General features: G+C 34.4%; 1 protein-coding gene across 1 annotated transcript in view; it reads left to right on the top strand.

Moving 5' to 3' along the window:
- Positions 1-25,241, top strand: part of THO2 — a 161,773-nt gene that overhangs the window by 44,555 nt on the left and 91,977 nt on the right. Inside the window, exons 8-13 of the mRNA XM_089819141.1 lie at positions 1,810-1,884; positions 2,011-2,058; positions 2,593-2,661; positions 2,875-3,008; positions 14,066-14,141; positions 14,359-14,552. Of these exons, the coding sequence (XP_089675267.1) occupies positions 1,810-1,884; positions 2,011-2,058; positions 2,593-2,661; positions 2,875-3,008; positions 14,066-14,141; positions 14,359-14,552 (596 nt within the window). The remainder of the gene's footprint in view (positions 1-1,809; positions 1,885-2,010; positions 2,059-2,592; positions 2,662-2,874; positions 3,009-14,065; positions 14,142-14,358; positions 14,553-25,241) is intronic.

The raw sequence follows: 25,241 nt of genomic DNA on the forward strand, positions 1-25,241 counted from the left end.
TTATGACATGTAGACCTAACCCATTTGAACCTTTGAGCAACTGCATGTAAATGCAAGGTTGAGACATATTTTCCTAACAACTATGTGCAGATTTAGAGTGACCTTATTGTGTGCAAACATCGAAATAGAATCATGTGCGGATGGCACACAAGATTAAACCCTAGAGAATCCGAGTATAGCAAACCTATAGAAAACGAGGTTGTGCTTCCATTACATAATGACCAATGTTAAGGCATGGCTTTTGCTTCTCAAATATCTTTTCCTTAATGATCTCGTACTTTTTTTTCTACAAATTATTATTGACTCTTCAACCCCCTCCAATACATTCTTTTAGCTGGAGCCTTTTGTGAACCTATCATGGATAACTCCAACCCATAAACTGGCTGAGTATATGGCATAGAAGTCATTCTATTTTCCAGTCTTAGTGATGGACTTCAGTCCTGATTAAAACCGTTGATATTGCTTGGGTGACAAGTGCAGTGTCGTATGATCTTGCTTCTGTTCTTGGCTATTTTTGGACGGGTTTGGTCAGTGACCAAATCTGTCATGTACTATTGACATATTCTTGACAATGGGTTCTGTCTGGCAGAGACCCATCTTCGAAACCAATTTTAAGGAAAACATAAGATTTGGAAGGATTTCTTGGTATTCTTGAAACCTTCCTGGATTTTTTCTCACACATATACAAGTTCTAGATGTTTACACCCTGCACATTTATGCTTTATTTACAAGGCTAAGAGAGACTAAATACATATAGAATGATGCTTGAAGTAGCTCATAAAATGCTTAAAAGTTTTTTCAAACAGAGATATAACATTGAAGGGAGTGTTTTATAAATAAGACAATTTGATCCAATTCTGATATGGTAATTTGTGGAAGAGAGAAATTCTTGTAAAAGTTTCTGTTGCAAGATGGCAGATAAATATATGCTAAATGGTGTGGTGGCATAGAATTCATGGTCAACACAATTTTTTAAAACTAGATAAGTATTCATGTGCATGAATTTTTGAAGTCTTCTAGAGAGCAAAATTCTTATGAATCCTGTTTATTTTTTTCCTTTCGAAGAACCTTCAGAGAGCTTTTTAGGCTCTCAACTTCTTTATAAATATCTTCATCTTTCCACAAGTTCCAAATGTTGGTGCCTTATTCATTTCCTTGTTAGTACGAGTCTTGATATGTGTTCTAGGATACAATTACCAGCGAAGGATAAAAGATTAAAGAAAAACATTTGTTGAAACTGGATTAATGCATGAGTTCTTGAGTAAAAACATTTGTTGAAACTGGATTAATGCACAAGTTCTCCAGTAACTATTTCAAGATTAAACCAAGGTTACAAAATGATGCAAAACATTCAAAATATAGCATAAGAGGTAAGATTTTTCCTTTACTTGAATTAACGCATAGATACATGAAGTTACATGAAGACCATCATACATATGGGAACAAGATTACATTAGGAATCACTGTCAGGTAATATAAAGATCACATGTTCATATCAAGGACCAACATGCCGATTTACTCTTTCTTTTACATCATCGATAAGCATGGATACATGTTCAATATTACAATTTACTAGATTTCTCTACATCATGTTTGCATATACATATTACATTTGCCCCTTCAACTAGTTGAATACATCAATGATATATCACTGATGTATGGGCATAGATAAAAACTGTTTTATAAAAACATTAATACTAATCTTTTGCATGCTTAGCAATAATAGATTTCTCTTAAAATAACATAGGATTATTACTAGAAGCATTTGGACAGACTAAAAACAGTAATGATGCACATTTTCTGATGTAGGTGACTCTTCTATGTCAACGCGGTGCTAGTGCATTGACACATAAGACTGCTCCAGCAGCTATCAGCACAATTAAGGTTTATTATATTTAACTGTTTTGCATGTTTTGATTTTCATCATGTTTTGATAATTTCCAGTACATATTTTGAGTTTCTTAAACTCTGTTCAAGCTTTACTTACCTCAACTATTCTTTACTGTGCAGTCTTTAATTGGTCACTTTGATTTGGACCCAAATCGAGTTTTTGACATTGTAAGTTTTTAAACTATTATCTGCAAATTTTTTTTTGGTTGAACTTTAAACTGAAGAAATTGGTGTTCCTTCTAGAATTTTTTTGGTAAAGAAATAATGCTCCAATTTTTGATGTATTTTGCTGATGAAATTATATTCCATTAAATGTTTAATCAACATCATTGTTTTTTGATGTTCTCTCTCAAATTGGCCTTCTTTATAGCACTAAAAATGCTGCAAAGGACTTCATCAATTAATGATAATGATTAGTGTTTTTTGTGTCAATATTTTAGAGTTTGGTTGAGAACTTGTTAACCCATGATTTTTATTTTGCGGAGTCTTGGCAAGTCTGGTTATGTTTTGCACTTGTTCCATTCTTAATTTATTCTTCTGCAGGGTCTTAACTCTAATTGGCTAAGTTATTATAATTAATATTAATATTCAGTTGTACATTTTTTTTTGATGTTTATGAGCTGTTTGTGATTTAGCTTCTATTCTTATAAGCAGTTTGGAAGTTACGTTGTCTATTGTGAGCTGACTCTGAACATTTTGTAGGTTTTGGAATGTTTTGAGCTTCAGCCAGAAAATGATGGATTTTTTGAGCTGATACCTATTTTCCCTAAGGTAGACTTTTGGGTTTCCATACTCCATTTTGTTATTCTAAATAAAATTACTGAACGCTAAGTACTCCAGAGGACCCAATGAACAATTTGTTTTCCAGTAACTGAGCAGTACTTCTGTTGGTTGACTGGAACTCTATGAAAGTTTGAAACTTAATATTTGACAATTAATGTTGTGGGTGAGTTGTCTCTAATCTTGAAATATCAAAATTGACAGTCTCATGCTTCGCATATACTTGGATTTAAGTTCCAGTATTATCAGCGTTTGGAAGTAAATGAACGTGTACCTGATGGTCTCTACAGACTTACAGCAGCTTTGGTGAAGGCAGATTTTATTGAGCTCGATAACATGTATGCTTCCTTTCCTAACCAATTCCATATAATATTTTGTTTTGACAAACTTGTTTTCTGTGGTGTGTTTTGTTGTTCTGAACTTGGTACTTTCAATTTTCAAGTGAAGTGGTACTTTTGTTTATTCACTGGATTTTGGTCACTTTGGATCATGTTGTAATGTAACATATATCACTTGCTGGAATTTAGTATTGGTTCATTTGTGACTCAATAAATATATGGTCTATACTTTTCTAGCGTGTCTTTTGAGGCATTGGTAATTGTTGTGTATGTCACACACATCAACGGGCAAAGAGGTAGAATGGAAACTTAGAATATACCAACACTTATCATGTTTGCAAACAAACAAAATATAAAAAATCAATTGTTGGCGAAGTTAATGTGAGGTTTGCTGCACAACAGCAAGGAACAGTGACAAAGAAATTGTAAGGACTTGTGATTTTGTTACAGTTCACAAAGTGAAAGATTAAATATACTTTGTTTAACAAAGTTATTTTTGATCAAGCATGTTGTACTGTCTCCTCTTTCTCAAAGACATTAATTACCCTACTGGCTCATTATGTTTACATGTTAAGTGAAATGACAGCAATGCTGTTGGTGTATGCTTCAAAGCTTGAACATAAAAAGTGGATTTCTACTATGCTTCTTTGAAGAAGTTGCTGGTGACGTGAACCTGATAGTATGGTTCTCATTCATAGTCTTCAATAACTGTGTTAATATCTTTCAACTTACATGACTGTTAAATTGGTGCAGCCAAAGCAATGGGGAACAAGGGGACAGTCACTGTAATCAGAGTGTCTTTTAAAAGTTGCAGGTGAATACTGTGAGCTGGCTGATGTGTATATTTCAGGGTATTCTTGGAGGGAAAATACAAAATGGTGAATTAATAATGAGATCTTGAGGAATTTATTCCAGAAAAAGAGAACTTTAGTTGTCATAAGAAAGTATGCCAGTTAACAATTTTTTGAGATTGCTTGTCTGGACAGCATCTAAAAATGGAGAATCTCCTGCAAAGATTTGGTATGGGTTCTGAAGTCTAGATATTTTGGTGATGGCAAAAGTTAGTTTTGTGGCAGAGTGTCTTCAAATGTGAAAATGATGCAAAAAGCTCTATTTGGAGAAAGCATAATAAGGAAATGAAGACTGTTGGAAAGCAGAAAGGGAAAACTAAAAGTTTTGGCAAGAATGTTATTCATCTATGACTGAAAATATGTGTGCAGGAATGTACAAGGCCAAACTCACTCTCAAAATACTTTTAACAGATCTCAGTAAAGTTCAGATGTTAGAGACAATTCTAGGAAGCATAAGACTCCAGCAACTTTTAGATCAGAGTAAACATACTTCTACATGCCAAAATTATTCTCATGGTGTAATTGAGGGATTAATGTGGAGAAAAGGCTCTGTTTTCCTTTGGATAATTTTAGATCTAGCAATTCAGGTCTGATTATTATTGAAAGATCCTCCTTGTTCGAAGGTGGTGCCAATAAAATAGTATCTAAGCCAGAGTGCTACATGTTTAACAAGCCATGAAAGCCATAACCCAATGGTTGAACTAGTGCAAACTTTAACGTGGTGTGAGAATGAAGACAGAAGTAACAACTATTACTGGAGCTTGCAAAATCTGGCCGTAAATTCTTCGTGATACTTTTACCAGGATTCGCAGGTGCATTCTAATCCTTTGAGTTAAGTGTAATTTATTGTTTATTTCTGTTTACATTCTATCCGTAGGCAATTTTAAGAAGAAAGCCATCCAAGACATTTTGAATTGGTTAATCTTTTCAAATCCATAATGTTTCTTCTTTGGGGGAGATTTCTTCATAGCAAAAACAGTTGAAGAGAAAAAAAGTATCCTAAATTGCCCGACAACTTAAAGCTAAAAGGGTGTTTGACGGTGTTCATTGACTGTGTGATTGATGTGAATGACTGTGTGATTGATGTGAATTTTAATTTTAATTTTTGAATGTGACCAGATTTCATTCAGATAGCATTATAGTTGGAAGGGTACCAAATATGTTGTTGAGAAAATAGATTAGTCTTTGGTCTCTAGTTTGTCGGTGAACAGTCAATGGTGCAGATCAGTAAAACAGGGGCTATCGAGGATCCCATAAACATCTTTTCATAGTATAGGATTCAGTGCATTTAATTAGACCTCAATTGAGGGACAGCTTCCAAGATGGTGGAATGAAAACCATCTCATTCAAGGGTTTGCAATAAATTGTTTTGCAGAAAACCTTTATCTCTTCGAGCAGAAAACAGAAAACCAAGTGTGGGAATTTCTGAAATATCCCTTTTCATACTCATATCTCCCAAAATACATCTTTGTTTTATACCTATTTTTCTTGATTATAATTGCTATCTACTTAGTCCTTCAAGAAGAGTTAATTTTACATTTTGTTCACGAACAAATGTGTCAACAATTTTGTGCTAAATGACCATTCTTTGGAATCAAATGATAGAAATGTTATGTGTACAATTTGGTTGTCTTTATGCATTCTCTTTCTTGGGGTGGTTTAGAGCACTATCTTAATTCCATATGGGAACTGGTTTTAGGAGTGAATATTGTGTTTTATCCTCAACATCATTAAAGTCGATTATGCCTTGGCCACTGTACTGTAGGGACCTTTGCCATTGCATTTTATCTGGTAAGTGTCTCGATTTTTTTTTTGCACGTCAATGGGACAGTATATGAGGTAAAATGTATCTTCATTTTGGGAAGGGAAGCTCCCTTTTAACTAAAACTGACTGTTTACAAGATATGGTTATTGAACTGACGCTCAGCCATTCTCTAGGTGTATTTGATGTAAAGTTAAAACACAAAGTTGAAATCAGTTACTTTTTGGCAGATGAAATTTTCTGTTTTAGAACTCTGAATTGAAAAAATCAGCAGCTAATCTAAACATACCAATCACATATCCAACTGGCTAATAGCAGAAAGCAGCATGCCAGTATATATGATAGTTTGAGAAGTAAACTATCTAAAGCACAAATAACTGTAGATTAAATTTAGTCCAAGCTGCTTGCAAAGTACAACCTAGATAAACAATAATGTCAATACAGGGATGAACATTTTTATTAACTTTTGAGTTCAATTAATCAATTTAAAATACAGTTGTCAACATAAACTGGAACTATACTTTCAGTGGCATAGTTGTAATACAAGTATTATTTCTGTAAATATTGTGTTATTTATATGTATACAAAATGGTATTCTATGTTTCAGGATAAACATGAAATACTAAAAAGATTTAAGCCAAAGCTATAAAGAATGTTTTTAGATAATTGATGATATAAAATAGAATTTATAAAAGACTGTTCCAAAATGGATCCTTCTTGAGTCCATTCACATCCTTCTTGAGTCCATTCACTAAGTGCTGAAATTCACCACAGAAGTTTGGCAAACCTAGGAAATGGAAACCATTTTGGTCACCAACTCTAGAGTTGAATGCTTCTTGCTAGAATGATAACCCACGCTTTCAATTTTGGTTCCATTTTTTAATTTTGGAAAGTCATGCTTGGATTCATGTTTTTGGAATCTTAGCCTCGTAATGAGATGAAAATTGTGTGCTTTTGAATCATGCTTGAATCTGCACATTGCGAGCCAGCCTAGTAATGAATGATGATTGTGTGCTTTTGAATTGTGCTTGCATTATTGCAATAAGTGCCATTACTGGGAGCACTTTTTAGGCAAAAAGGACCAAAACACACACAACTCGACTTATAACTAGGACAAAACCACTTAAAATGTGTGATTTGAGGTTATAACCACTTTTGATGAACCACTGAAATATTTTGGCTCTAACAAAAATTTGCCACTTTTTTTGTTTTAGATAATGTTTACTTCCATTTTTGGCAAAATCAGCCAAAGTGTGCTCTTGAAGGTCTCAGCAATGTCAAGGCCACTTAAAGTACACACTTTTGAGGTTAGAATAACTTTTCTGACAATCAATCTCACACACAGCAAAGCAATGAAGGAACCATCTTGCCATTTCTTGATATGCTGTTGTTTTATCTTTTTGTAATTTTACTTTGACTTGTCACTTGTCCAATGACTTAACAAAGCAAGTAATAACTTTCTGGGATGAAGGAGTTCACATACAATATGTTCAAGCAATGAGGGAACAACATTGAATTTGATAACTTCCCATGATAGATTGATAAGAAAACTTATTACATCACATATAAGGATTCCTAAAAGATTTTTTTGGGCCAAAATGTATTTACCTCAAGTAGAAGTATATTGAGATTTGCAGTCAATTTTTACGGAAAAATACATAAATGTAAAAGGAAAAATAATCTTTGTTAGGGGCATGATGAATTACTTGTGGGAGACATAGAGGAAGAATTATTTTGTAAGTATTCCTTTGCATTTGGGCACAAATTGGTATATAAAAGTTTAAATGTAGTAAAATTCTAGTAGGAACATGGATTGGTCACTTGTTATGATTTAATACTTGAGCTGGACAAGCTCAGCAGGGTAATAGATTAAAATGGGATATCATAATTAAAAATTACGAGTAATTTGACACTTAGGGCTTAAATTGTATAAATGAGATGAAATTCCTAGCTTAAAGCATACCCTCTCATTGGAGATCAGTTTGTTTATCAAGATATGGAAACAAAATCATTAACAATGATAAGGATGTCGTGCTGGGCAAAGCAGTCCCATATAAGGAATCGAACAAATGGAAGCTAGTAGATCGCCTAAGATTGTTGTCAATGATATTATGAGCAAATGCAAAAGGTCATGGATGAAACAAAACAACAAATGGATCGGCAAATACAAGGAGTTTTTGAATGCTTGTTCTACAAATAAAAGAAATTGTTTTAGATAAGTTTCATAAACATATGCCGCAGGGTAAAGCACCGAGGAGAAAATAAGTATTATCCTGAAGAGTTCAATCCCACATGTAACCACCTACACTAAATGTCAACAATAGCTAATATTCTGCAGAGAGCCAAAATTATCATTGCTCAAGTAATATCCAACTCTCATTATCTCTGATTGAAACAGGGAAGTGGAAAAGACCTAAAGAGGCTTGGGAAGAAAGGACGTGATTTTTTTGCAATGCGGGGACAGGTCAATCGGTAAAACATTATTTTAGAATGTGACGCTTTCAAGGAAATCAAAAGAAAGCACACCAACTTAATGACAGCTGCTTCTTGGCAAATTTATTTTGTGTGGAGACAATTGAGAAGGTGGGGTTGTTTATCATCTCATTCAATAAGAAATGGACTGAAATGCAGGCGAAATAAAAATTAAAATCAAGGCTGGATGTCCCATAGGTTATTTTTAGCCTCATTGATGTTAAAAGCTCTATATAGCTATCTATTTACACCACAAACATATTTCTATTGTATAATGCAAAGATACAAGTCCATACATGAAGTTTGGAGACTGAAAAACTTCCCAAAACTAAAGTGTTAATCTTAATTTTAGTCCACAAAACAATTATTGTTGAATGTTTTCTGTTGAACAAAGAAAGGATAGATACACTAAGATAAATCCAAACTACCAAATTGGACTTGTGAAAAATCCGTATCTTTTCATTGAAAGTCTCTTTGTGGTGTTTTCTTCCGCTCATCAACCTTTTCAACCTCTTTCAAGGTTGTTTCCGAAAAAAAATGACTGCCATTTTTGCCTGCAGCTTTGTTTTCGAAGCTTGTCTACAATTTTTTTGAGTTTTTTCCAGCTGGCTAGGGTTTCCTTCGAAACTCCTTGTTCTCTTGCTTGTTAAAACATCTACTTGTAGATTCTTGGTGCGTTATTCAAATCCTCAAGTGGGTCATCATCAGATTTGTCTGGGTATTCGTGCCTCAAATTCCGTACCAGCTGGATTTTTATTATGATTTTATATTGCATTAGGGTTTTTTGAGATCTCTTCTAGGTCTTCATTGAATTTCTCATGGTCAGCCAAAACATTTTCTCGAAATTCGCACCTATTCGGTTCTGATCAATGTTTTCCTCAAAAGTCGTATCTAATCAATATGTATTTTGTGATGTTTGTGCGAGATTTTGTTCTCTAGGTTTGTCAATGTTTTCCTCAAAAATTGTTCTTTGGGTTTTGTAATTCATAGTTGCATGGGATTATAAGAGATTTTAAAGTTTTTTTTCAAAAAAACGATGCTTTGTAAAACTTTGGTTTATGGGTTTTTTGGTTTCCTATCTATTATGAGTTGTAGTACTCTTTTGCAAAAACTCTTGGTCTCTAACATTTTGCAAACCGAGGGAGGGCCTCAACCATTGTAGAATGTTCTGACATCAATACAGTGACCATTAAGGGAGGGTAGTAGGATAATATCTTCGAAAAGAATGAATGTTTCTTTAGTGGTCATCTGCAAAATGTTAATGACAAAGAAGCTATCCAAAAAAGAAAAGAAACAGAGACAAGAGCCTTCCATTAACTCGGCCATTGAGATGAGTCTACCGCTACCTCTCTGAGGATCAACAAATCTTTTGACCAGAATTCATCTCAAAGTTTCAACCTGATGTTGTATAACTGAGCTGCCCTTCCCTGTTGCCAAAGAGATACTAAGAACAACTACCACAATTTTGAGGAAATATCAATGTAACACGAGGACTTGCACCCCCCTCCCAAACCTTGAAGTTCCCGTCCCTTAGACATCCCCGACCCAAGTACCCCCATCTTTGCCATTCTGCAACCATGATATCGCTAGGATGGGTATTTGATTTTCTAATTGAATTTTGATTTTTGAATGTTACTATTGGGTATATAATATGTTACTATGTTGAATGTTAAATGGTTCTAGTTCATGTTATGATTTTTCTATATTCAAATGTTTTAATTTGGTATGTTCTACTAAAACATATTTTCATAACTAGCATTTCAAGTTCTATATTTATACTTTACAACACCCCTCCTTGTCCCATCCTCCCCTTGTCGCCGTCCTCTCGCCATTTCAAAATGAGGCCCATTTCCCCTTGTCCCAACGTCCTGACATACCCTAGTATTGGTGTTACATTAGGAAAATCGACAAACCATCTAACCTTTATAGATGAGTAAGGTGCCGCAAAACAGGCTGCAAGATACTATGATTCAAAGTTTACAAAGCATTGTTTTCGAAGAGAAAATTTGATGAAAACCTAAAACAATTTTTAGGGTAAAAATCGATCGAAACCCAACATGATATTTGAGTGAAAAATCAGTCAAAATCAAACACAATTGAGACACCGATAGCAGAATACAAAACTTCGTTTTTGAGGAAAAACAATAAAACCCAACAGATATTTTAGTTAGGAAAAGATTATTATAACCTATAAAAAAATTTTCAAGGGAAAAATTATGAAAACCTTTTAGATATTTTTGAAGAAAAAATTATAAACCCAATAGAGAAACTATCATGTGGCAAAACATGAGACATTGCAAGGTAAAACAACATATGCAAGAACATGCAACCCTCGCTTTTGCTCAAACCAAAAAATCACACAATCAAAACCCTCAACTATGCTGGAGATTTTAAGCAAAAATCTTCTAACACTAATCACAAAATTTCCATAAAGTAACCCATATTTTTTTCCTAATAAAGTGAAAAACCGATTTCTGGAAAAATTCCAGATTAGAAGAGGCTTGAATTTTTGCTAAAAAACTTACCAAATTATATGAAATCCCATTGGCCCACTTTGATATCGTGTTATGGTAAATCGATGTTGTTGTAGTTGTATTAAATAGACGAGATAAAAGCTCCTTAAGTAGATTACAAAGACAATGTATCACAAAAGAAACAATTGTGAAGTAGAGACAAAAATAGAAACTACTTGATAAACTAAAAACTAACTAAGATGACCATTAAAGAAACATACTAATATTGAATATTCGAATAAAACTAAAGATTGGAAAATTGTGTATTATATACTTAGACAGATTAATGATAACAATGACAAGGGCATGACTGCAAAAATTGGATACCTAATTCCATTTGAATCTAATGAGTAAGAAGAGTATCAAATATGTGATGGTTCACCTAGATGGGATAGCACATGACTGATGGTATCATGTATTGGTCACTATGGGGCATTTTAAAATCAAATTTTATATAAAATTTATGGAGAGATTAATAGAGAGATACAACAATAAAGACCCTAGGCTATATTTCAAAGAACTTACCTAACTACAGTAAACAAAACAATATATATGAGTTTCAGTCATTATCAAATTGAAATAACTGTAATTTGCATATGCTATCATAAAAATACACAAGTATTCAACTATCTTCCATTACTTGTTTAGATTTTAAAATGTTATCAATCGACATAGTAAGTAAAGGCAATTGGCCTAACAGTTCATGCATTCCTTTGTAGCCAAAAAGGGGACGTTACAGTGACTCTCCCAGTCAATAAGTTGATTTTTTTAAAAACTAAATATGACATCTAGCTGAGGAGACTCTCATAATTTGATTGTCAGAGAAAAGGTTGAGCTTGAAATTGTTAAAATAGGAATGAATGTAGAAAACAATATGATATCGTATTCACAATGAACTCTTAAACAGATTTTACAGATGCTAATTATAGTGTGACCAAAAAAGAAAGGTTGTTATAATAAAGATGCCTATAAATAGAACTGAAGGATCAAACTAAAAAGAAAGCCTAAATGACCATTAATTAGAACTAGCTAAATATTGTGAGATACTAAAATTTAAAAAAATATTCTAGTAGAGTTCCATGCTTGGAACATACTAAACATTGAGAAAAAATAATATTCTCCCGCAAGATTGAATATGCACCATTTCCTTTGCCGACAACAGTATATCATTGCATTTACCCTTGCGAAATATCAGTGAAGTAGTGAATGACAGGTACTCTGTGAACCATTTAAACGATGAGTGAAGCGTCGAGATGGATATGAATCAATATATGAGGTAAAGGACTTAAAACATGATTTGCTGGTCTTTTAGGCATTAAGTCATAAAGGGCAGATTCCTCCTGCTCAGTGTGCTTTGCAAAATCGACCTTTTTGCTGAGATTCTCCCCGCTTCTTCTGTTTAGAAGCCAAGCAGTGTCAATTGTCTTTCTTCATGTAACATACTTGTGGCAATAATTTCCCTAAATGTTCTTGGAGCTGTCCTAGGATTGAGTTTCGCCTTTCTGCTGAGAGGACCAACTTTCCCTTATATGCTTAGCAGAGGATTTTGCTGTGAAGGTCTATTCTGTGGAGGATGTAGTAGCACTGAACTATTATCTCCATCGATCCTGCTGTAGAAATCTGGTGCTCATAAGACTTTGGCAGATGCTTCAAAGTGATGACTACCATGTCTTCCTTCTCCATCTTACGACCAATCGCTTTCAACTGATCATGGATGTCCTGAATTTTCATGAAATGCTACTGTAGAGACATCCTTTCATCCATTACCATTGAGAAAAGCATGTTCTTTAGAAAGAACTAGTGTTGTTGGATGTTTCATGTAGGGCTTGAAATGATACCAAATTGTCGGTGACCAAAAATTTAGTGACTATCGCAGCTTCCCAATTCCACGCATAGAACTTGTCCTAATTTGCTCATGAAACACAAGGTAAAATTCGAGAGGCTCAACTCTGATTGCATGAAACTCACGACTTGAATCCCAATACACAGAAAACAAAAACAAATTTAGAATGCAAGCACACATCTGTACAGAGACTGTTAAAACTTAAAAGCCCTAGTTTGTCAAAAGTTTTAAAAGCTTCAGATTTTTCAGATTTCGATATAAAGGTTGAGGCTAGTACTTAAAGAAACAAAGGGTTCGATGTAAAGTTGTAAACCCTGGATGCATCTGCAAAGTATTAGAAAGTCTGAGCAGAAACCCATAGCAGAAGATTGCAAGAATATGTGGTGTTTGAACAGAAACCCTTCCAAAAGATGGGAGGAGAAAAATGCCAGCCAAGGATTTCTTGTTTATTGTGGCTCAAAAGTATTATCTTCCTAAATTTACAGCCTGCCAGAAAACGAAGCATCCAAGGATGGACGTGGGGATTTCAACAAGAATGTGATGCAAAAAATCCTTCAGACAGTCCTTGAAATTATTGCTTTTTGTTGCACAAAAATGAAGAAAATCACTAAGAAGGGAAGCATTATTTTAACCTGCAATCAAACTGTGATTCAGATGTCCTTTCATAGTCATAAACCCTCACACACAAATGTGGTAATCACAAAATCGACCTTCAAAATAACTAGGGATAGGAAAAACTCAAACATGTTACATAACCCTTGTTGGGGTGTTTAAAGTTTTTTTACCCATTTAAATAATTTATGGAATTTTAATTTAATAAAAAACTCTTTTAGCTGGCTCTAATATCATGTTAAAATACTTCTAATTGCTTGTATTGAAATGAAAGATTGTGTACATTTTATACCAATTGCAAAATGATGTTTCCTTTAGAAACAATTGTAACCTGAAAGCAAAAGTAGAGACATTACTAGGGGCTATCCCGGTCTAAGATCAAGGGAGGGGTTTCCTATACAAATAGTAGGGCTCTTCACCACCGTTCTTTAAGATCCTCCAGTTACAGATTTATGGTGAGTGGTTTCAATCCAATGGCTCATGCCAGAACAAGCTGGATTTGGTGGGCCCAAACATGGACCGCCCCCGGTTTGGATTGGAAGAAAACAAAACTTCTACTCGACTACCCCTTTAGAATTGGGCGTGTAGCAGAAATATTTCAATTTAATTTATAATATAGCTTTGCCCTTCAATAATTCATTATTGCCATAGTGTGTGGGCCTAGTAATAAATGAGGAGATTTAATAATACCATAAGGAAAAATCAGTAAAATTATTTAAAAACTTAGCAAAATTATTAATTGCTTTTCTTGTGCTACAAAGTTTATTTCTTTTATTGTGTTTAAACCTTGCTCTTAATAAGCATGATTTATGGTAATTTCTTGAAACATATGTACTTCATTGTAATTTGTGAACTTATATTCCATTTGGAAAAGCAAAATTCAGACGCAAATAATGGATTATAAAGTTTTTTTTGGCATCTATTGTTGTAGGTTTTTTAAAGCAATGTTCCTGCAGAATGTTGTCTATTTAGTGACAAATAGTTGCACTTTAATGTGATCTCAGATATTTGCATCTGTTACCCAAAGATGAAGAGGCATTCGAGCATTATGAAGAGTTCTCTAAAAAGCGTTTGGACGAGGTATAATTATTCTTAAAATGAGAAATAAAGAAATAAAGAACCTTGCTATGTGGCTTCACTTTATTATTTTGGAAATCATTTCATTGGATTTGTACTTAACCTTCTAATTTTTTTGTCATATCATAACCATTCCTCCCTCTGTTTATCCATGAGAATTGAAAGCTGACTGTTCTTTTCATTTTTTCTTGGCAAATTGTTCATATTTGGTTGTTTGCAGGCAAATAAAATTGGCAAGATAAATCTTGCGGCAACAGGGAAGGACTTGATGGAAGAGGAAAAACCTGGAGATGTCACAATTGATTTGTTTGCAGCTCTGGATATTGAATCTGAAGCTGCAGCTGAACGTTCTACTGAACTTGTTACAAATCAAAAACTTGGTCTGCTGAAAGGATTTCTTGATGTTGAGGATTGGTAACTTCACATGTGGCTAATGCATTTTTCGCTTTGTTAAAAATGCTTTTCTAAGGCTAATTAATGCCATACTCGAGACTAATAAATGCATGTCTCCACAAAGTAGTTAATTTCGTGTAGCTTGTATGAAGGGGAACCTTTCTAAATTAATCGAGTGGAAATTGGCTTGTATTTTTGTCTTTGTGCCTAATAATGCACTATCTTCTTCATTATGTCCCTGCTTTTGAATCCATTTCTTTAAAATAAATAAATATTTGCAGGTTTTTTGATGACATGCCAATTTGTACTTATGCTTGGATCTTATGTTTTGTGCTATAGAGCAAGAAACTCACTGTAGAGGTGCTGGCGTATTTTTAAATGGCTTAATTGCTTTTTTGTTGCCTACAGTGGTTTTTTGATCCCAGTGTCATGGATTTGAGCTACAGTGACTAAAATGAGTTAGGTTTGCAGCTGGTTGTGATTTGTTGCAGAGCTATTTATGCCCCTTTTCTTTTATATTTTTATTTTGTTGTGAACTGTGTCATTGTTGTGGCTACAGTCGGATTGAATTGACCTAGAGATATTCTTTCTATGGTTATTGATTAATCATTAATTAGACAAACTCTAATAAATCTACTTGTATATATATATATACACACATTAATGTTAATATTATCTAAATGCTTATTAACTAATAAACCATAGATATATGTCTCTTCATGAGAAATGTCTCCACTACACATTTATATACATTTGAATCTGCATTTGGAAAATACAGAAATAAATGGCGTGTTATTACATTTGCAGAAAACGATCCTCAAAATTAACATGATATCAGAGCGAGGCTGCAAACATCTCAGGCTAACCTAAAAATGCTTGAGGAATCGAATGATAGATAGGAATATCAAATAGATATTCATCCAGCAATAAATGAATGAGCGAGAAATATGTGCACGCATTGACCAATTGATTTGAAATGGTCTTTAAGAACAATATCCTGTCACAAAGTTAAGCGCAAGAATATGAAGCTGAAATCCTCCACATGTATATACTATTTGCTATTATCGTTCTCAGACATAGAAAGTGACATTGTGATACACAAGGAAAATAAAAATAAAAATAAATAAATCTAGTCAGTTGTATAAGCACTCAATATCCAAGTCCGCAATGAATAGGGAAAATCAACAATCAATGAGATGTGTGTTGACTTTGGTAAGGACGAAGCATAGTGCCACAAAACACCATACCTGATACAACCTGACAGGAAAGGACGTTGACAAGGAATGAAATGGATCTTTGTTTTGCTATGCGGAGGTGGCTTGGCTCTAGTTAAGAAGACACATCATACATTCAAATTAGAAAAACTCCTTAGCAGGGAAAAGACGATGGTGATAATTTTGTCATGGTTGCAAGTGAAACTTCGTATGACAAGAACCGTGACATTCCTAACTTTGAATACCCATATTGTAGACGTGGAGGGAGGATAGAAGGCGATAGTTATAAGGAGTCAGCGTGGAAGATAATGTAAGTAGAAAGGAACAAATGTCGGTAATGTGACTTAGCTAAAATAGGGGAGTTTGAAATAAGGAATAATTGTGAAGAAATATAGGGGAGTATAGGGGATGAAATAAAGATGAGCATGGAAGAGATTGACTTAAAACCAAGCTTTGGTGGGGATGAGAACAATAAATAAATAAAGAGATGCTAAGCATTTTTATGTGGTTACACAAGCATTGGAGAATCAGTGAGTTAGAAGTGTACAATATCTAAAGAGGAGAATTAATGGATGATAATTCAGCCTGAATATTACATATCACCTTCAGCCTATCACACTCAACATCATTGGCCAGTATACTGGAGTCAGATATAAATAGATATAAACGTAGAAGACACATATGGAACCAGGGAACGAATAGGATGTAAGAAAGGCATCATAACAAAAGAAATATTCCACTGATGTTTATAACAAAGAACCCAACGCCTTTGATAATGTAGAAGTCATACATAACCTGAATCTACCATGAACGACTAACTTCAATATCAATAGTCATTAGCTGAAGATAATATTACATAATTTCATTGTTTTCCCAAGATACACTATTTTATCATAATTATTAATCAAATGCCCAGATGATACTTCTAATATTGATATTCGGAGAATATGAAGACATTAATATTGATACATAGAGAGTACAATTTTTCTGGGAGGAAGTGGATTCCCTATTTGATAGAATATTTTTGCTCATACATTCAATTCCAATGACACAAGCAATCGTTACAATGGGAATGATGCATCAGAGTGTATCTGACTACGAAGACTAATTTGGTTCTCTAATTATCATTAGTTGCTAAAACATTATCATTGGATAGAGGTCTATGTTTGGCTCATAATAAATATTCTCCTCATTTGAAAGGTTGGGAATTGGATACATCAGGTGGAGTGATTCTGAAAGTCTCTACCTCAGATTCTTAATATCAGGATTTCACTATTAAAATATTAATATTGAAGCATCAAGAACCAGTGGGATCATACCATGAGATTAAAGGATTACTGAAACTCCCATATCAAATGGAATCTGAATTATAAGACAAAATACCTAAAATTTTTGATGTTTTTTTTGGAAAGAATAAGAAGTAGCACTTTTGGAGCCACCTCGCTATACATTATTCATGACTAAGAGCCATGTGTGACAGGTACATTGAGTTCCATAGTAGGATGTTTACTTTATCAATAGCCAATTAATTGGATGATGATAGATTGCCTAAGAATTTTAGGGAGAAGGTTTTTTTAGGAAGTCATGCATGCTGATAAACTGTGCATAGACACAACTTTTATTGGTGCTAAGTTGAATCATCTATTGAAGAGGAAGAATATATACAACTTGTAATCGATTTCTTCAAAGAGAAGGATATGAAAATTAGCAGAGAGCTTGAGCAATAAAGGGAGAAATAAGAAAATGACATTCATTATGGCCATCTAAATAGCATCTCAGCATAAATTTGATACAAAGATCATTGGAAATGAATTAGAATACGATGTTAAAAGAAATGTGAATGCCAAATACAATAGAATACTGAATACAATAGAGTGGGGCAAATTTCAGTAAAAGTTTGTTATGATGCAATAGTTGACTTCGATTATGAAACTCATGTGTTTGTTGTCCAAAGTTGAAAGCTGGGTCTAATTGCTCTATTGCATCCTCTCATAGTGCAAAAAGACTTTAAGGTTCTGAGAGCTATTAAACAGAAAAATTGAAGAAGTTTGCCATTTTTGATGTGATGCAAAATCATTCAAATATATAAGAGTGGGAATTTTACATTGTTGGGGGGGGAATAATAATCAATGTTACGTTCCCACTAGAACCACCTTTGGAAGGGAGATGTTCCATTCTCAAATTAGACATTTTCTATTTTGATGCATACGGACCTTCATTGGAGTAACTTGTGCAGATAAGTATTCTTATCCTCGAGTATTACATTTATCTACTTATTATAGTCTCTCCGTCTTATTTGTAATTCTATACATAGCTATTTGCCTTGATCTTTTCCTTTGTGTCTGGAGATATTCTTGTAGGAAAAGAAGGTTGGCACTTTATACATGATACCAAATATTGTGAAGAACATAATCTTATGATAAAGAAGTTTTGATCTAGAATTCATTAGTCATTTGATGATCATGTTGGATAAAGTGAGGCTCTTGAAGCGGATATCCTTGATGATTAAAATTGTGAAGAATCCTCTTATATCAAGAGAGAGTTTAACAATTCATTAGAGGCAACCTTGGAAAAATAGAGGGAGCAGATATAGGATATGCTTTAGTCAAACTTTTGGTGATTTTGGTTGTATTGATTCAAATAGAGTATATTATGTCGAGATAGATTCCCCAGTGATCATGTATGTACTTTGGTAGGCCTTATGATATCTGGATACTTGTTGAACTAAGGAAGAATGACACGACTTGTTGCCAAGAGATTAGAAGGATGATATCATATTTAGGGGGACTCAGAGACTTAATTGGAGGCAACCTTGTACGAGAAGATCAGAAGGTTGATATCCATTTTAGAGGGAGTTTGACATTACTTCAGAAGCAACCTTGAACCAAAAAAAGTCTACAGATTGAGAGGGAGAAGTTCGAGGTGAAATTCCTTGTAATCATTCTTCTCTATGAAAGAGAAGTTTGAAGTGAAAACCCTTGTTCCACCCTCTAGGAGCAGCTATGGTGGATCCACCCTTCGACTTGGTTCATGGTGGATATCATGTGAGCTACTACATGACTTTGTTGGAAAACATCATCAGAGGTGACGATCTTTCATCGATGTTTGTGTTGTGAGGTCACTATTGTAAGGTGATGATCTTAACAATGGCTTGACCTGTTATAATGATGGACTACATTAAGTTGTTTCAGAATGTGCCAGAGATCATGATAATGAATGTATCATGATAGCTACATTAAGTTGTTGTCTCAGAATGTGTCAGAGATCATGATACTACATTTGTTGTTCTTGTGTTCTTGCTCTATTATCATGATAGACTACATTAAATTGTTGTACTGGAATGTGTCGGAGATCATGATCACGAATGTATCATGATAGACAACATTAAGTTGATGTCTTGGAGTGTGCCAGAGATATGATTCTTGCCCTAATGGAGACTACATTAAGTTGATGTCTTTGAGATCATGTTTTTTATTTGATTGACTACATTCAGTTGTTGTCTCAGAGTGTGCCAGATATCAAATAACTCATATCCTTCTAGGATATATAATAATATATTTGTTGGTAGGCATTATGATGTTGATGCTAGTGTTCATATCACAGAATATGAGATTGATAAGATTGCTCAAAATTAAATCACCATTTTATGAAATGATAGTATTGATCAAATCCTCCCTCGAGATTATGATACTCGTCATGATGGGCTACATTCAGTTGTTGTCCATGGGTGTGCCAGAGATCAAATAACCATAATCTTTCTAGGTTATAACGTATTCTTTAGATAGGCATCATGAACATGATTCCAGTGCACATACCAAGAGAATATAACTATGATCAATATTTCTTTTTATCTCATACGTCGGATGATATTGAAAGAAAACATTTAATTTGATAGAGATATGTTGATATCCTTAAATATGCCTTTCCAAGAATATCATATTGAGATGATATCTCTCTATATACTTGAGAACAAAATGTCTTCTATAACAATCCTCCCTAGCTAAGAGGGAGTGTTAATGTTGGAGCTTTAGTTGGATTGAATTGACCCAGAGATAATTATTCTGTGGTTATTGGTTAATCATTGATTAGAGAAACTCTAATATATCTATTTATATATTATATGTATTATTATATATATACACTAATGTTAATACTATCTAAATGGTTATTAACCTAAGTTGCCGGTTCGGATTTTGGTTTGAATGCGGGTTCGACATTTAGGTTCAAAATTCGATCAAATTTTTTTTGGGTTGGGTTCGGGTTCGTTTTGGGTTTGTCCGTACAAGAATTAGAATAGATATATGTAAAAGTATGCCACAACAAACCAGTTCATACACAATATGCTAATCTAAAGAAATTTAGCAAATTCAACCACCACATATATTAATGGTTTTGTTTGAATGGCATGACAAAATGTCAAAATACACCACCATATGAATGTTTCAATTCAAAAACTTTACAACAACAATGTCAACATTAGTAATTTGTAAATAGTAATCAGTCGTAGACTCATATGTGATCAAATATCAATGTACCATAAAAAATCATCAAAGAATTCATCATTAGGCATTTGCTGATTAGAAGCACAATTAGTGCCACCAGCATCAATAGCCTCAACAGTAGTCTCAGCCGTAGCCTTAGGATTAGCTCCATCAATACTATGTATCTTAGGATCACCATCTTCAATCGCAAGTGCATCAAAGTGGACTTGCAACTCCGTGGCCTCTGGTTCGACATCCCATTGTTTTGCCTCCCCCTTTTTGTATGTATTCTCTTAGTGAGTTGTGACCCTCAAGTTGGAATGCACAAACACTAAGTGCTTTCTTGGAGTTTAGTTTATTGCATTTTATTGAGTGGATGAAGGAATATGTGCTCCAAATCCTCTCAGATAATGATGAACTAGCAACCTATCAAGATTTGCAAATTTACCAAAAAGAAACTAGAAATTAGAGTTTTGAATATTCACCAACAAGAAACTAGAAATTAGAATCTTAAGTTTAAAAACTTACGTGTGATAAAACTTTAATGGCAATGGGCTGCAAGTGTTGGTGTCTTTGTCCATGGAAGTACCACCATTTATGAACATTAGCATTGTTCTTGTCTTCAAGAGCGTCAAGACCACAATCATCGGTGGTTGCAAAACTCATAAATTTAGACCTCACTGCAGGCCGTAGGTGCTCAAGAAAGAGTCTTCGAAGGGCTGTCTTGTACCCTTGAGCAATTTTAGGATCTCTGTATGGGGGAACTCTACTGGTACTCCACGTGAGGATCGATTGGCTATAGAACCTGGGGCTCAATGCAAAGGCAAGCCGATGCAAAGGGGTAGTCATTTTGTTCCATCTCTCAACAATGATTAATTGTAGCTCCTTGAAGAACATTTCATCAAGATCTTGCTCTTTCTCATTTATGATATTTATAATGTCCTCAATCATGGAGTCAATGCCATCATATACCTCACCCAAGCAAGGCCTATCCATGTTAGTGTATTGGATCATGCTCAATATAGGCTCGGTGATCTTTAGAAGGTACTCAACATGATTTTACCAAGATTCATTTAGTATCAATCCCCTTATGGCAGTTGCCTTGAAACTATTAGATTGACTTCATACGCTCTCATTAGCACTAGTTACCATTCTAGTCAATGTGTCTTTAACCTTGATAAGGTGCCTCAAAACAAGTGTTGGAGGTAAAGCGGGTCTCAGCGACCTATTTTAAAATAAAGACAGTAATAGTTTAAAAATTTGAAAACATAGAAAGGTTACTAAAGTGGCTGGATTTCTAAAACATGTTTAAATTTTAAACAATTCAACTTACCTTCGAGAGCTCGAAGTTGAAGAATTATTTGAATATGGCTTGCGTCATATAGTGGTTCGTGAGAAACATTTGGATCACTTGTGCCTCTTCATACATTTTTTTAATCCACTCAACCTTAGTGCTAATTTTTTGCAGCATTAGGTTGAGTGAGTGCACAACACAAGGTGTCCAAAAACTAGGTTCATATCGCTCCTCAACCAATAAGCCAACACTACAATTCTTCCCATTGTCGGTTATTATTTGAACAACATTCTGAGGGCCAACTTGCTCGATAGCTTGGATGAGAATGTTTGCAATGAAAGGACCATTCTTTACCTATCCTTTACAATCCACAACTTTTAGAAACATTGCACCTCTTGTAGACACTGCAAGAACATTCACCAAAGGACGGTTCCTTGCATCTTTCCATCCCTTGATACTATTGTCACACTTGTTTCAACCCATGCATCCTTGATGGGCAACATGGCATTCTCTACACGGGCCACCTTATCATCCAATAAAGTGGTGCGTACCTTCTCATACCTAGGACCCTTGAACCCGTTTGGAGCCTTATCAATTGCCCTCACCATCTATTGCCAATACAGTGAGCAAACAACATTAAATGACAATCCATTTGCATAAATGTATCTAGCTATGGCTTGATCAACAAATGTCTCTAGCTTCATTTTGGAATGATGATTCCAAGGATCCCACTACTCTTTTACTTACAATCTATTGTTGAGGAGGACGCAAGAATGGATGGCCCTGTATAGGTGGTTCACTAGGAGTGGTAGTTGAAGTCATAGATGATTTTTTTCCATTCTTTAGAGGCCTACCATTTTCCAACGGATGTGAAGAATTTGCCCTCCAAACAACTTCCTTTGCTTGCTTCTATTCTTGAATATATTTGTTTATGATGTGATTTGGAAGAAAGGTTTTAGTTAGTACTTCGTTTACTCGGCTTCTCGGTGCAAAATTTGATGCCTTTTTGAGAAATAAAGCACAAATGTGCTTTTACTGTACTGTAAGAGCTATTAAATTCCTCCTTGCAGTGGCTACAAATCCACACATAACCTCCTTTACCTGACATTGGTCAAATCATTTGAACACGTTTCCAAAGTGGGGAACATTTGTCGATTTTGAAGTGGGGGCTATTGGCTACAAAAGCACTTGCAACCATGATAGAATCTACAAATAAATAAAACAGGTTACAACAATGAGAAGATAACACAATCACTTCAAATAGATAACAATGAACACAAATCATCTAAAGACTAATACAAACAATAGTAATAGTGACTTGTCTAATACCTATATGCTATAGATAATGACAAGCACTTCAAATAGTTTAATAGATAACAATAACATTGAATACTAAATAGCAGAGAATTGAATAATCATAATTATAATATTATGATTATTAAATCCTTTGCTAATTAGTGTTTACTGTGATCATACATTTGAAGGCCTGCATGATTATAATAAAATATTTAAAAAAAAATAATAATAATAAAATTAACAAAACATTAGAATAGTACATACCTATAGTAGTGTAGAGGTTGACTGTAGAGGCTCACGACAAAAATAAGCCTCTATAGGAAGCTTGCCAAATAACAAAGAAATACAACGATTGACCCAAGGAAATACGATTCAGTTTGATAAAATGTGGATTTGCTAGACAAAGGAGTAGTAGTTCCTTCCAACGGGGACAAACGAGTAGTAGTTCTTTCCAACGGGGACAGAGGAGTAGCAGGGTTGCAATACGTGAAAATCAAAACCCTAAACTGCCATTGTCGCAACCAAGTGCGAGTTGTGGAATGTAAAAATGAAAAATCCCAAACGTAGGTTGTCTTATGTGTTGTTTTAGTTTTTTATCTTGCATTATGTCAAAGGTTGATAGTCAAAAAGATAATGTGGCTCGTAAATTCATCTAAATTCCCTATGCACTCGTCCCGGGCTTTGTTGACGTCAAAGACATTCAATCTAAATTCCTACGCATTTGCCCAGGGTCCAAAAACATGAATTCACAGGGAATTTGGATGGCATCAAATGAATTTGCATCGACTTCGAATCTGAGTGAATTGAATGTTGCGTTTCGTGGTTTTTGAGCGAATTCGGTAACTTTGTTATTAACTAATAAACCATAGAGACATGTCTCATCTACACATTTATATACATTCGAATCTGCATTTGGAATATATAGAAATAAATGGCAGTGTTATTACATTTGCAGAAAATGATCCTTAAAATTAACAAACTTTTCAAGCTGTGGGTCCCTCCATTGGATTACCGTAGGATTAGTTTAAGCCATTGTAGGGCTGATTATTCTCTTTGATTTGTTTTGTCGTATCTTAGTTGTGGCAACAAATGGTTGAGGTTTAACCAATTCTGTCTTGTCTTTCATCCTTTGGTTACTTGGAGTTTGCTTTAGTGTTATTGTTTGGTTGTTTTTAATAAACTCTGAACTCTAAAGCAAACTAAAATAGAAAATTGTCTTTGTAAAACGATAAGCAAATACAAATGTCAAGTACAATATGAAATTAGTGTACATCTTCCTCTTCCCCTTCCTAGTAGCTCTAGTAAAAACTATGGGAGAGGGAGGGTGTCTAGCCCTAGCAGGCCATTGTGGCTTGTGACTGATATCTGTCCTGGATGTAGCTGGTGCTGGCATTGGCAATGACTCTTCATCAATTGTATCCTTAGTCTCAGCATCCTCAATGTCCTAATTTTAACTACCCTCCTGGATGTCATCCAATCCCGACGCAAAATCACCCTCCAATTCCAGATTTGCTTGAAAAATCTCTTTGAGTCCACTTCAAATCCACTTGCAATTGATCTTACAAGGATTAAAATAATTCTCTCTCCACTGAAACCCTTCCCTCCTCAAAAGGCTGCAAATTGAAAAATGGGCCACCTAATGGTAACTTGCTGGGCGTCTCAGTTATGTTCATGCCACCTGTGAGATTTTTTCAACTTCTTGGAGAAGTATGCAACTTCTCTGGAGATATATGCAACCTATTCCGAGAAATTGAGAACTTCTCAGTATGAACTACCCGCAAGAAGTAGAGTTCTCTGCCACTTCTTGGCGATATTTTGATCTAAACTTTTTATTATTTAACTTATATATTTTAACTGAGTTTTCTTTTGCATTCCTATAGCCCATTGACCATTTGCAAGCATTCATTCTCTGTTTTTATTTCATAGTTGGTTTGGAAAATAAAAAACTGAGTTTAAATTTTCTATGAGAGAAGAAGCAAATGGTTTTTATTTCCAATATAAACTAAATGGTTTTTATTTCCAATATAAACTAAGTTAAATGTTTTTATGAGAGAAGAAACAAATGTTTTTAATTTACAATATATATGTCATCTATTATTGTTTTAGATTTGTACTAGTTTGTATTTTATTGCGTCCAATACCTGTCAGACTTGGCTGTGTCACTGAAAGTTAATTCTTCCATTTAGGACCCATAAATCTGAAGCAAAGCTAGTGCAAGGAGTATGCTAGAAGTTGCCAAAGATATATTGTCCCTTTTGCTGTTATTATTATTTATGCTCGAAAATGACAATTCCAATTATAATAAGAAATATATAACATTCAAGAATACAAATTTACCAATTGAGTACTCTCTATAACAGAAAACCTTGTTTACGTCCTGTACTCAGCATTGGTCTCTGGAAGTCGACTTTACATCATAAGCCAT

The sequence above is a fragment of the Cupressus sempervirens genome, chromosome 3 (genome assembly GCF_028749045.1).
Source record: "Cupressus sempervirens isolate cs-2001-9-10 chromosome 3, ASM2874904v1, whole genome shotgun sequence".
NCBI classification, from domain to species: Eukaryota; Viridiplantae; Streptophyta; class Pinopsida; order Cupressales; family Cupressaceae; genus Cupressus; species Cupressus sempervirens.